The sequence below is a fragment of the Cavia porcellus genome, unplaced genomic scaffold (assembly GCF_034190915.1).
Source record: "Cavia porcellus strain 051 isolate PalLab524CR breed Dunkin Hartley unplaced genomic scaffold, mCavPor4.1 scaffold_13, whole genome shotgun sequence".
NCBI lineage: Eukaryota > Metazoa > Chordata > Mammalia > Rodentia > Caviidae > Cavia > Cavia porcellus.
Genome location: NW_026947496.1, coordinates 42891714 through 42905706, shown reverse-complemented (window position 1 = coordinate 42905706; position 13993 = coordinate 42891714). Strand labels below are relative to the sequence as shown.

The following is a 13993-nucleotide window of genomic DNA, read 5'->3' as shown; positions in this document are numbered from 1 at the left end:
AATTAGCTATTTATGCTACTGTGATATATCAAAATATACTAGTAAATTCATGGAGAAAGATTAAGGATCTGATTTTAAAGAACAGAAAGGAAACTGATTTAAAGGGGAAATTTTTAAAAAAATTATCTTCAAGTATTTTCTGTTACAAGTTGGTTCAAATTTTTGATGTTCTGAGTAAAGAACCAGATGTGGACATGTCCAATTTTTTAAACAAGTTGAAATATAATTAACTATTCAATGCTGAATTATCTAAATAAATGTTACTGACTAAATAAAATTGTCTTCTCAAGTAGGAATTTTCTATTGATATCTTCACAACCTAGATACACCCAAATCATATATATGCAGTGTAATAAAATTTTAATACTATTTTTAAAGTCACCCATTGTGAATTGAGTAGATATTACGTGTATACCTGTTATATTCTCTTGTAATGGGATCTGAACTCCTCCCTCCATTGAGTATACCGATATTTGCTTTAAGGATGAGCTCATAAAAGGTAATGGGTGAATGAAGCTTTATATCAGAAGTTAGCCAACTGTTACCAGCGTAACCAGAGCCTGCTTTTATGGTGTATTTTTAATCTAAAACAAAGATTACAAGTTTTTTTTTTTTTTCTGTGATCTGGGAGTAAAGTAGTCTTCTGAGATTGTTAGCTAGTTGTCATAAGCTCATTTAAATAAAAAATCACTTGGAAAGCTCCATGTCGAAGTTTTTTTTTTTTTTTTTTTTTTATTAAATTACCAGTTATTTAACTGTTACCTATCCACTTTAATTTCTGTATGGTCATAGGTCTAGAAACAATCTATTCTCAGTTTGTCTCTCCAATTGCTTGATCTATTACTAACCTCCAGAATCTAGAGACACCCCCTCTCCCATTCCAGCTTCCAGCATACAGATGCCTTTATTCTTTAGCCGATGGGGAAGCTATGAGATTGCCAGTAGTTGGCAAACTTGTCTGCACCTATTTCTACAATAGCAACAAGGTAACATAGTCTGTCTCCTGTTATAAGCCTCTGTGTGTAATAATTTCCCAGGATAGGGACCTAAACAAATGTAGAAATGTAAAATTTAATGCTAAGCCCAGACCTTCAGAAAAGGAAAAGTAAAAGATTCAAACTGGGCAAATGGTTTCTTTCAACAGAGAGTAATGATTGCACCCTAAGCCCCTTTACACATAAGCCGCAGGAATATTCATATAGATGTATTCAGCAGACTGCAGACTGAGATCTATAGCCTTGGTGTATTAAAGCTCTTTTATTTGTTAAAATGAAAGACAATTTTTCTTTTTCAGAATATGAATGGATCCAATTGCAAAATATCCTTTGGGGGCTGAAAAACAAAGGAGAGCATTTGATTAATATTCATACCTAGAACTTTGTAGCAAGTACAGATTGTGCTTGGATACCTAGCAAGTCATTCAAAGAGTGAATCAATACTAATTATTGTAATCAGGGGGTTAATTAGGTGAAAATGTGGCTGATGGAAAGTTCATTGCTCACAGCCCTGGAAACACCCAGGTTGATGGTAAGAAAGGTAAATGCAAAAGGAAAGCAGGAATGATCACTTAGTATTGAGCTATTAGAATTTGTAGATTTTTAAAAATTTTTGATTTTATATAACTGTGGTTGTGAGAAAATTAAAAATATCCAATCTAGTTGTTTAGAGACCTGTGTGTAGTATTAACAGAGTGCAGCTTTTTCTGTGGCATCTTCTGCTTTGTAGCATTTATCTATACTTCTTTGAACAATGAGGACAAGTCAGTTCAGTGGCAATAATGCCTTCTTGGATCACCTCCATCAGCTTTCACTGAATTTTTTTCTACATTTTGGTAATTCTTAAAACTATGGATTGCTTCTGTAATTGTGATTGGATTAGGGAGGGGTCTTTTGTTGTTGTTTATATTTTACTTATTTAAGTAACAATGACTTTTATTCTGTAGGAAAGATGGCTTGGAGTAGGTTAATTCTTTTACTTAGCTGACATTAGGAAGAGACTGTCAGAGAAAGGAGAGCATATGTGAAACTTTACACTGTAATCCATTCAGAATAAAATGAAGTGTCCAAGACTTGGTGTACCTTTCATCACATGGCACTAACCTGTGTCAGTGGTGCCAAGATGGAAGTTGATGCATTTGCATGTGTGCGTGTGTTGAACCTCCTCTCAACTCAGAAATTGTGTTAACCCAGATTTGAAATGAGGTGCACTTTGTGTCTAAAGATACCCTTCTGCTTCATGGAAAGTCATTAGGAATTATCACATACAGGTGTGCATATCTTTTCTTCACTTTCTTCCAACTGTGTGACCGATCCTGGCACATTCTCTTGTATGTCAGGATAATCTAAGCTAACAGGAACTGGCATCTGTGGAGAGAAGGTGACACCAGCTCAGAGTGACATGTATTACAAGGGCAACTTGAGCTCCTGCTACCTCAGCCCACAGCAGGTTGACCTATCCATGATTGGCTGCTAGAATCATGATGAATCACTTGAGCTTATGAAGCAGGACTGCCAGCATGCTCTCAGGAATTAAAAAAAAAAATCTAGAATTTCTCCATACAATTACTTAGTTCAATAAAGTTTGTTGTCATGGTAAAGAAGAAACTGTATAATGGCGATGCACCTTGGATACTCATGGCTTCATCACTTTTTTGAGAAAGCTTGCAGCTCTAATCAGTAGCAGCTCTGTTAAAACTTCTGCACAGCAGTGGTGGGTTCTAGCAGGTGTCTCCATACAGAAATCCATGAGGGCTTTTCACCTTTCCTGAAAAGCTGTCCTTAGTCCCAAGAAGGGTCACAAGCTTTGTGCTGTTCATCAGGCATTGCTCTTTGCATGTGTTGGTCCAAGACTTCGCCTCTCTTTTTCATGCAGTGTTTGGCTTATCTCCTCATCCAAAGACACTTTGAGAATCCTCTGCAAATGAAAACTTCCTGCATAGGTGGTGGTGGTGTGCCTTCTTGGTGGCAGTGATCAGGATTCATTTTGATCTCTTTGAAAACTAAGTTGATAAGGAACAGAACCCTTATCCAGACCACAAAATGTTCCATGTCTGCTCTCTATAAATTGTAACTTTCTTCCTCCCTGTGACTGTGCTGCAGATGTGAGCATCACTGAAAGCCTTAATGCTATAAGGATAATAGGATGAAAATTGCCTTTCTCTCTTCATTCTCATCTGCCAGTTCTTGGTTCCAACAAAGGAATATAAGGACAATATGAGGACAAAAAGAAGGAATAAAACTAGAATTCATTAACATTCCACACTGTATCTAGACCACACTGAGCATTTACTTTTATAATTTAATTCTCACAGATATCCAAAAATCAGTGTTAGTTGTATTCTTATTGTACAGATGAACAAACAGAGACCAGGAGAGGTAAAATTATAGGGCCATACACACACAGGACATAGTGGGAGGATCTTATAGCTTAAGGCTCAAATTCCTTTCCTGGTCAGGGGGAATTAGAACCAGAGAATGTTTGCTATTTTAAAACCATGTCTTCCTCTAGTGAAGCATGTCACTGTAAATTTAGATTTGGATGTGTCTCCTTATTTTATCAGAAAGGAAACTGTACAATTCAGTAAGGAACCATCACTTAGGATCTGAGATCAAACTACTGGTCACTGTTTACAGTAGGAAACAGCAATTTTATTTCTAAATCATAATAACTCTTTTCTGTACCCTATCTTGTTCACTTTAGAATTCATGCATTTCCAGCCTCACTTCTCTCAAGCTTTGATCTATAAAATGGAAGCAGAAGTTGAAAGGAATAATGTAGGATTTTAAAACACTAAGAAAAGCAAGACATGAATTTTTACATATATGAGTTGCCAAAAAATGTCATACCACCATCCTAACCAATCAAGGAGCACATACATATATTTGCATGTATATAATGTTCAATAAAAGATATACTCTTGACCATAAGCAGATCAGCATCCTCTAAGGGATTAAAAAAAGATCAATAGTAAAATGCAGAAAGAAGAAAAGTGAACCAGCTCTTGAAAGATGGCAGGGCACAGAGGAGTGAGGGAATGAAGGAAAGTGTCCTTAGTACATCATGTATTTATCTTTGTTTTTAAAAGCAAACCAAACAAAATATTTCACCTTATCACTTTTCTTTCTCATTTTCAGAATAATTCACAGCTCTTCTCCTCTATAACCTTGCCATAGTGTTATGAAATAGGGCAAATACACCTCTCACATTAGTAGAAAATTGAGAGACTGAGCACTTAGGTAACCAAGTTTTACACTCAGTCATGGAAGAAGACAAGCTAGAACCCATTCCACTCAGCTTGGCGAGACAGCTATACTACTTGTCCATAGTTTTTTTTAGTTCTTTTAAGAGCAAGGGAAGAAAATTTGGATTTAGTGAAAATTAGCATTGAAAACAAGCTTTAAAAGTCATTTGAGGTTTCAAAAACCATTTTTATAGGCTGAAAATGGTCCATATAATAAGGAAAAGGTCCTATAATAAGGAAAAAAATTCCCTTGCTCAAAACCTTGATGTATTTTCAATCTACATGTCACTGTAATAGCTTGATTATATAAATGCTACTGTAATAATTAGGTTAACGCATTGTACTTCTTATCTGGGGATCATGAGAAGTTTTGATTTGTCAGCCATTCATCACTATTAAGGAAGTAATAGCACACATAAGACAAAGGTCTAGTTGATGAATCAGAAAATGTGAAGACTTGTTTCCAATATCCACGAACTCTGACAGAACAGAATGCAGACTCCAACAGGTTTGGTTCTTAAATGTCAATCTTTCTCTGAGTTTGAAGTAGCACATATCCTAAAGAGTCTGATCTGCATGCACCAGATCAGATGTCTTCTGATCTTAGAAGCCAAAATCTCTTGCTGGGAAGCACTTATTTATGGGTAAAGTAGGTTCATGTGCTTTATTTTGCAGAAATCTAAGCTTTTGCTCTCATAATCCTTGCTCTTCTTCAGGGTGTATTTGCTCAGAAAAAGGAGAGGCATTCCGGCAAATGGAGCCGATTCCCTATTAAATGGAGAATTTGATTCTTGCCAGATTTGTTTTACTCAGAGCCATGGTAAAACTCACCACGTCTGCTTCTCCTTCTTTCACACACACACCTGTTGCTACTTTCTCTGGGGCCTAATGTTATACCCGCAACTGTGTGCTCCCAGCTGTTGCTGCTCAGCTGTTGTACTTTGTCAAGTGGTGATTTCTCCTTTTTTAAATTTAACAACACATGACAGTAAGATAAGAACTTCTGGCTGATCAGGGAAAACATTTGGTGTGTGTGTGGGTGGTGAAGGGTTGACTGTGGAGGGAATTAGAAACTTCATTCTGATAAGTATAAATTTTGTCCCTGCCGCCACACTGGCACCAGATAAGGGCACCTGGTATAGTTTGACAAATCTCGGCATCTTCAAGAGGGCTCTGAAACATTCCTTCAAAGGCTTTTATTTTTCCCCCTGAGGGCCTTCCATGTGCAAATCACTGTGCTAGACAGGGAAGCCTTTTTGTTCTCCCCATCATTTCCCCATACTTCTTCCCAATTTTCACATCCTATTTACTCCCTTCATGGTTCCCAATCTTCCATCCCCCACCCCCACCCCGTAATGTCTGGAGAGGAATCCAACTGCTGATGGCAGAGACAGCTGTTCCTAGTTCAGAACTCAGCCTCGTCAAGGCCAGTGAAACTCGATTTCTTGTGCAGATAAGAAACCTACAGCTCCTCCCTGCACTTTGGTGGGCACCCACTTCCTCAGACACATAGCTCTAGAGGGGTGCCCAGATATTGTCTGGCGTCCATTTGAAAGAGTAGCAAAAAATGAGCAAGAGAGACAGACAGACAGAAACAGGGACTTCGAGAGACAGAGAGAGAAAAGGCTGCAACAGTAGTGGTGTAATGGAGAAAGGAGAGAAAGCAAAGGGCAAGTTTGGGAGGGAAGTAATGAGGTGGTTGGGCTGTGGATCTGAGGGATCCACAGGCTTAACATTTCCTCCCCTGGGAATGGAGGCTCCAGACAGCTCTAGAGGAGCATCACATTTTCCTGTGCGAAGGTATGTATTAAAAAACCATCCTCAATTGGAGGGCCTCTTCTGAAGGAAGATAAATCACCATGCTGGGTTTTTTGGCCTTTTTGTTTCTCTATTAAAACTCTATAAAAAACTCTAAGATCAAATCTCAGATAAACACAAGATTGCAGAAAGTGAGTAGAAGCTGTTATTGAGAGTGACTCCTTAATAGTCCCTTAAAAATGTAAAGTCAGAGTTTAATAACTGTTTCACCCATATAGGCATTTAATTTTACTTATATCAGTTTGATATAAAAGCTTCCAAATGAGGAGAAAATAAGTTTTAAACCTGTATTTACTTTAAGCCATACTTTTATGGAACTAAGAAAAGATGTATTTACAATGTGTCACTTAAGAACTTGTTTGGTTTTTATTTTGAGCAAGTTAAAAGGAAAAACAAACCATTGTTTATTTTTTTCAAGTTGCTAATGAAACTGGAATAAGCCAAGAACAAACACATGGCCACAAAGTCAGATATTCTCTCAGGTACTTAAAATTCATGTGGATTTCAAATTTATTGCCTGGAAATGATGGGAATTCCCATTATACGGTCTGTATTTCGTGCTCCAAATGGCTCTGAGCACATTTGGCTTGTTTTTTGGTTGTTGTTGTTGTTTTGTTTTGGGGGGTTTGTTTTGTTTTGTTTTTTTTAACTGAAACAGCTATGTTAATAAAATTTGAATTTGAAAATGTGATAGGCAAAAGATGTTTTGGATTCTGGTAGGTAAAGAGTAGCCAGGAGAGGGAAGTAAAGGTGGCCTTTTGAGTCAGCTGAACAGTGCTTTTGCATTTTGTTCTGTGGCTGCCTTGCTAATGCTACTGTTTAAAAAAGACTGCTATGTGAGAAATTACAGGAGAAATGAAAGTTAGCCCTAAAATACACAAGGTTATCTGTTGGAGAAAATGAATTTGCTTCATTATAAACAATAACATGACATACCAGGCCCCAGTGTCTCAATTATAATATAAACTTTGTGCAAAAATGTTGAAAGATCTCTAGTCAATGGACTGAATTCTGGCTCACTGATTGACTGGGTGACAGGAAAAGGATTCTTCCAAATCAAGCATCGTGTACTCTGTGTACAAATGCATTTATTAGCACTCTGTTTCTTTGAGTGTTTTTTTTTTTTTTTAATGCTAGTGATAATTCAAAGCTTAAACAATAGCCACTGGACAAAACTCAGTATGAGATGAGGGTTGAGGAGGGAAGTGAGGGAAGTGAGGAGCTGAGACAGCACAGCACACTGCCTTGCCTTGGAAGGCCTCATATAAAATGAGGTCATTCAGAAACTTTCCCTTGAAGTGCTTCCAATTCTTGAATTGCCTTTTGTTTGGGAAATGAATAGCAAGTTGATTAAAAAAAGGAGACAATTAGGGGAGGTAGGGGGATGGGACTAGAGAAGAGCTTAAGGTTTTTCTACAGTGGAGGAAGCGTCATTGTTCCCCACAGCCTGGTCCCCAGTGATGTCAGCACAAGGTGGTGTCATCAACCAGTTCATGTCCACGAGAAGGGCCCACTGATGGTTTCGTTCCTTTTTACTGCTGTTGATAACATCCTTGGCTATAAAACAGCTCCACTGAACCCAAGTACTCAACTGCAGCCCAGTGGAGCTGTCTGCCAGATAACTCCAACTGCCAAAACATGATACCTGATGGCTCGTTACTGCATAAAAATTAAAAAAGAGACCCTACTGAGTTGTTTTTAGGGTTTGTTTTTTCTCTTCTGCCAAAGCAATCAAATGAGAAATTTAAGCTTTTTATCAGGTGCTGTTCGTTTAGATGTTTTTGTTTTTACTTATCTCTGGATTGGATTTTTTATTTTTAAAAATGCCTAGTGCTAGTGTGTAGTGCGATCATAGAAACTGGATAGATGTTAGAAATGAGAGGTACAATTGAAAGGCCATCATGAATAACCTATGGCTGTATGAGACAGCATTTTATTTCCCTTTGGTACCTACATCAAGTATGTATACAGTCACTACATTATTTATATATTTGACAGCCACGGTATTTATATTCAGCTACACCCCATAAGCTTTCCTTAGTTCATGTTACTGTATGTCATGTGGAATGAATTTTCTTTTATATTTGACCCTGGTTTTTCTTTTAGCTTTAAATAGAAGAAGCAAATGTGCTTTGAAAACTATGTCACACTGTAGTTACTAAATATGGCAATAACCTATGCACTTGTAATTCTGTTTCTATGACCTACTTACATACCACTTCACCCTCCTTATAGTATGATTAAAAGCTGCTTTGAATCCACTATTGCCTCAAGGGATTTGAGGCTAGAATTTAACAAACTGCTGAGAAGGCTTAAGTCAGTAAGAGGGTTTTCCTACAGCTTCTTCTAACTAATTCACATGCAATTAAAGAGAAACTAAATATTTTACAAGTATACATGTTGATGAGGCATTTTCTACTTTATAGAATATATATATATATATATATGGAGACAGAGAGAGAGAGAGAGAGCTCTTGATTCCATCAGTGATTTGAAAATACTTCTCTTTGATTGACATGGTTGTGTTTTGCTTCCATCTTGGGGGCTAGTTCTGTTTATTCTATCTTAAATTTGTTATATAGTCAGCTCATTGTATACATTGGGGATTTATGTAAATGACATATGGAAACCCAAAACCCAGCAGTTTGTCTTCATTTATCCAGCTAATTATTTCACTAAGGTAATTAAAAGACCATCCCAAATATTACAATTGTAATGGCAACTGGCAATAGCTAAGGGTAAAGGGTAAACATACTTTAGTATTATGAAGAAATCATGAACATTTTTGTATGTATGTAAGAATTCATTTTATTGCAAGTTTTCCTCAATTATTCATGAACCTAGACCTGGCTCCTCAGGAAAGGCAGTGCTTAAAAATGAAGATTAGTCTAGCTCTGTATTTTAACTACTTTGCAATTAGAAGATCAAAAGCCAGATACTGTATATTGTTTAAAAGGAAATTATGTGTGTAGTTAATTGTACACCACAAGATACTGTATATGTTTAAAGAAGTCAATTATGTGTGTACTTAATTGAATACCACAGACCTGTGACTCTATAATGTTCAATGCCCCATGTTAAGATGGAAAATTGATAGGTGGATTTGAAGTTGCTATGTAAATATTTTCTTTCATAATTCCTAAAGATCTCATTGTAACAAAAATTGGTGAAAAATTAAAAGTCTTCTCCATATTATGGCTGTTATATTTAACTACTCTTGACTTAGTTGTTTAACACTCTATGACCCAGGAATGCTTTGATTTGTGAGGAAAAATCCACCTCCTTAGCACAATGTTGTTTTTGTTTAGAAGAATAACACAATAGAGATCACATTTTTCAAACAAAAAAGTAAAATCTATATGAATGGTATGTATACACATACTTAAATGTGTATATACATTGCACTTAAATTTAAGATCTGTGATTATAAAACAACGTGATGATTATTATAAAAGGCAAACTAGAAACCTCTGGTATGTAATTTATATTGATTTAGAATGTGAACCATACAGTGAAGAAAAGTTTAGTTCAAATACCAAGACAGTAAGTAGTACGCTAAATTAGAATGTCATCTTATGAACGACTTATCTTTCAGAGACTTCTGAAAATCATTTGGAAAAACTACCTGCTTCTGGTTCATTCGTAAGAGTTTTGCCACTTTTTTCAGTTTCTATTAGCAATTCAGTCAGATGTGAAATCGGTACCTCAGCGTCGTGGCCATTACAAGTACACACCTGAACTTTTGTGTTGGTTTTTAATCAACGTGTTAAATAGCAGGAAAAGACAAGTTCACAATTTATCATTTTTCAAAAGAAGTGCTTAATTACTTTTTCTTATTTTCAATCCCTTTTACTTTTAGCATTTAAATTGATACACAAGGCAAGCAGAGCTGTGCGAAGACTGTTCCATCTTTCTCCTTAAAGCACTGCCATAAGTTCTTCAATGACATTCGAACCATTTATCTGATACTTACTTTGCTCAAACATCGAAGGCTAGTGTTTCAATGACCGTTAGTTTGTCACTGGGAAGCGCGTCTACCGCGCTGAGGGGCGCTGGAACAGACTCTGGTGGCCATGGTCGCCCGCGAGCGCCGTCCCGGACCTGAGCAGAGTTAGGCTCTGGCTGCAGAGCGGCCCCACACCCCAGTAGCAGCGGCCGTGGCGGCCTGGCCCAGGTGCCGTGGGGGTGGCTGCGGAGAGCCCCGGGGGCCTGGGCGGGGACCCGCGCCTCGCACGCTCGCGGACTGAGGAGGTCTGGCCGCGCCGGGAGACCGCGCTCCCGGCCGGGCGGCTCCGGGGCGCGCGGGCCCGCAGGGGTTAAGCGGAGGCGCGGCGGGCGCCCGGGGAGCTCCGCCCCGCCCGCCGCACCTGGCGCTCGGCAGCCGGCCGCCGCGGCGCGGGCCTTCCGAGGGGATTGGCGGAGCGCGCGCGGGAGAGAATGTGACAAGAGCCGGCGCGGCGGCCGCCGGGGGAGGCCGCGCGCACCTGTCCCTGCCAGTCTCGCGCCGCCCGCCGCCCGCCGCCGCTCGGACGCGCGCAGAGCCGTCCCCCGCCGCCGCGAGCGCCCGGGAACATGACTTCTGCCTTCAAGCTGGATTTCCTCCCGGACATGATGGTGGAGGGCCGCCTGCTCGTTCCTGACAGAATGTGAGTGGGGCCGGGAGTCGCCGCGGGCGCGAGGCGGGACGGGCGGCGCGCGTCAGCCGCGAGGGGTCGGCTCTCGGAGGCCGGCGCCGCCGGGCGCGGGCGGGACGGACCGTGTGTGTGCCATCGCGCTGCGCTGAGGCGCGGGGCGCGGGACCTGGACCGGAGCTGGACCGGACGGACCGCCGGCGGGACGAGCTAGCGGAGCCAGGGCGAGACGGCGCGGGTCGGTGAGGACCCGGGTCCGGGGCGGGGTGGGCGCGTGCCACCGGGCACGCTCGTGCGGTTTGAAGCGCGAGGCTGATGGAGCCTGGTTCTAAATTACTCGTCTGATTTGACATTCGCAAAAATTCCTTTCTTGAGGTGGGAGCAGAGGAGAAGAGGGAGGGAGGGGCGGACTGGAAAAAAGAGATAATTATAAAGCATTAAACTAGCCAGGTGTACTCTTGCAGAAATTAGAGGTAATTTTTATGTAATCACGATAGTTTGTCTGATACACAGTCTGTAATTTAATAATTAATGCTATTCTGGTTGTTTTACATGTCGTCAAACTAGGGTAGAGAGGTTACTGGAACAAGTAGAGAGCTAGGATTCCTAAGGAATGAAAAGTATGTCTAATTTTTATTTGGTTCTTTAGTCTTAATAAGGAAGTTTTTCTTATTAGCTCGGGGACTGTCCACTCAATAGGATCTACATGTGTTTCAGGCATGTTATGTAAAGAAAATCTAGAGAAGTGAAACAGAAAGATGGGTCCTTTCAAGCCATGGAATGTATAAAATTCTCTCTGATCAGGTGAGAAATTTGATAGTGGATCTAGGCTACAATTAAACTAGTGAGAAAAAAAAGGACTGCTGTCCTAAGAGCACACGAAAAACATTTTTATCTATTCTACCCCCTGAAAGATATAACATCCATATGCTTCCTGGTACCTTATGGCACTCTTGGAAGTGTTTGGGCCATTCTGAGCTTTATGATCCATTTCCCTGGCAAATAATTTTCCCCTGTGATGCTAGATTCTTTTCTAGTGTGTTAAGTGTTTATGAGTCGAGATTCTTGAGAAACACCGCTGTGACCAATTATTCAAACCCGTAAGAAAAAAAGTGGGTGAGAGGAATGATAGAATCTGTTAAAAGTGAATTGTCCTTTCAGTTCATATAAAGGCTGCTCACTTGCTTAAATACCACAATTGGGTTCAGTGTTACAACTGAGATAATCAGATAGCATAAATTAAAATACTATGTTTCCTTTTGGCACTTTTCTTTGAGAAATCAATCTTGATGAGTAATATTCCCATGATATTTAAGAGATCTCTATTTCATCCTCCCCTTACAGTATATCCCTGTGAGGAAACTATAATACATGTTTGCACATGAGCTAGTTTGAGGTTTTATGTTTCCTTCTCTATATGTTATAGTGTCAGAGCTGAGTCAAAGTGAATTGATGGTGATTTTGAATTTATGGTCACCTGCTACGTAAGTGACCTTCATATATCTAACTAATGAGCATTCTGTGAATTTAAGGCATTAATGGCCTCTGAAAGATGCAATCTCCTGTCAATTAAATTATGAATTATGAAAATTTGATTTGTCTTTTTCATTTGTTAGATGAATGTGGTTTGTTCAAACTCCTTGCCCTGAATAGAGCCTTTGTATCTTAGTCATGGAGTTTCCTATATAAATCCTAGTATGACTTCTACCTTACTTCTCTTCCAAATGTTCGTTTTCAAATGATAGCCTTTGAAATCAAACCCAGATTGTTTGCAGTGCTTGCTCACTATTGCTTAATTGAACTAAAAAACAAAGGGAGACGCTGTGTAAATAACTTTATTATTTGTTTCCAAGATAACTGTTGTGTGTCTCTATAACCCTAGAACATTTCCAGAATAGCCTGTAATTAGTTCTTATTAGCGATTATATTAGATAGAAATATATGTGAAAAGAAACATAACTTGAAAATACTTGCAACCCACCTAGGCAGTGTATTTTATTGCCATACTCATGCAGTTGAGAAGATATCTGTAGATTTATTGTTTTGGGGACTAGTTGTCATGTATGGTATATTGCTGTTTGAACTAAACTATAGTCTGCTGGATGTTGGCCTATTCCTAAAAGGAACTTAAATAAAGCATAGGGGCTTTTCTAGTGTTGATTTTCTAAAGCAGTGGAACATATTTCCAATGACATTTTCCCACAAGAATATATTAGATAAGTTTGCAAGATGTAATATGTTTGAGTCCTCAAGGCAGATGAACAAATAGCTTTTGAGATGAATTATTATGCTTGATGTCCCCATGAGCCATCCGGTGTTTAAAGAGCCCAGATCATCCAAAGCTCTGTAGTGGGAAAGAATTGCTATAACATATGTGTCAGTTAGGGGCGGGGGTTAACATTCAGTACCAAAACTGTAATTGGAAATGGACGTTTCCAAATATCACTTACAATAGGCATAGTCTCAATGGGAACTTTTTTCCCCCTCTTTAATTCTATTTTAAGTGGAGACAGTTGAATGTAGATTGTAGATTGAGATGTTCAGTTTGCATTTTTTTAACTGATCTTATATACAGAGTTTCTGAATATTTTTAAGATTTTAAACAACTAAGAAATGTCCTAGAAATAAAATGCAGGTAGAAAAGTGAAGAAATGCATCTCAAAAATATTAGTTTAGATTGTCTTTAAAATAAGTACTGAATATAAATATTTAAAATGGTGAATAACTGGAAAAATGTTTATCAACATATAAATAAACTGAAAAATGGACCCAGTGACATCATTGTTAAAGCTGAAAGGAACTTTAGAAAATTTTTTTTATCAGAACTCTTTATAGATTAACAAACTGTCAGAGGGGCAATGTGAATAATCCAATAAAAAAACACTTCCCATGAAAATGATAATATATGAATCCTTTTTAAATACCTGCCATGTACCAGGATGTTATTTAGGCAGTAATATCCATGGTTGATGTATAGGGTATTACTCCCATTTTTCAGATGCTGCATGAAGAGCTTGCACATAAAACATAGGGGGTAAGTGGCAAAGCTGTATTTTTCCCATAGTATATTTGTGGAGTATGTAAATGTATATTTATATGTCAAAGGAGAGCAAAATTAAAAAGTATACAACAGATTTTTATGAAATCAAAAAACCAAATTGCCCCACAATGAGAATAACTGAATGTTAAAGAAATATTATCACCTATTTAGGATTGATGTATAAGATGTATCATTTTATGCTCTCTAATTATATTCAAATTCAGTTATTTTTGGTGTACAACATGCCAGCTATATGAAGATTGA

General features: G+C 38.7%; 1 protein-coding gene across 18 annotated transcripts in view; it reads left to right on the top strand.

Moving 5' to 3' along the window:
* Positions 1–13993, top strand: part of Celf2 (CUGBP Elav-like family member 2) — a 799248-nt gene that overhangs the window by 477248 nt on the left and 308007 nt on the right. For 2 of the 18 annotated variants that reach the window (XM_063260458.1, XM_063260459.1), the window contains exon 1: positions 10479–10704. The exons of 9 other annotated variants lie outside the window; for them this stretch is intronic. In XM_063260458.1, the coding sequence (XP_063116528.1) occupies positions 10631–10704 (74 nt within the window). In that variant the 5' untranslated portion in view covers positions 10479–10630. Of the gene's footprint in view, positions 1–5608; positions 6041–10476; positions 10705–10774; positions 10932–13993 lie in introns of those variants that run through there. 7 more of the 18 variants (XM_063260450.1, XM_063260449.1, XM_063260451.1 and 4 more) reach the window with 7 other exon arrangements.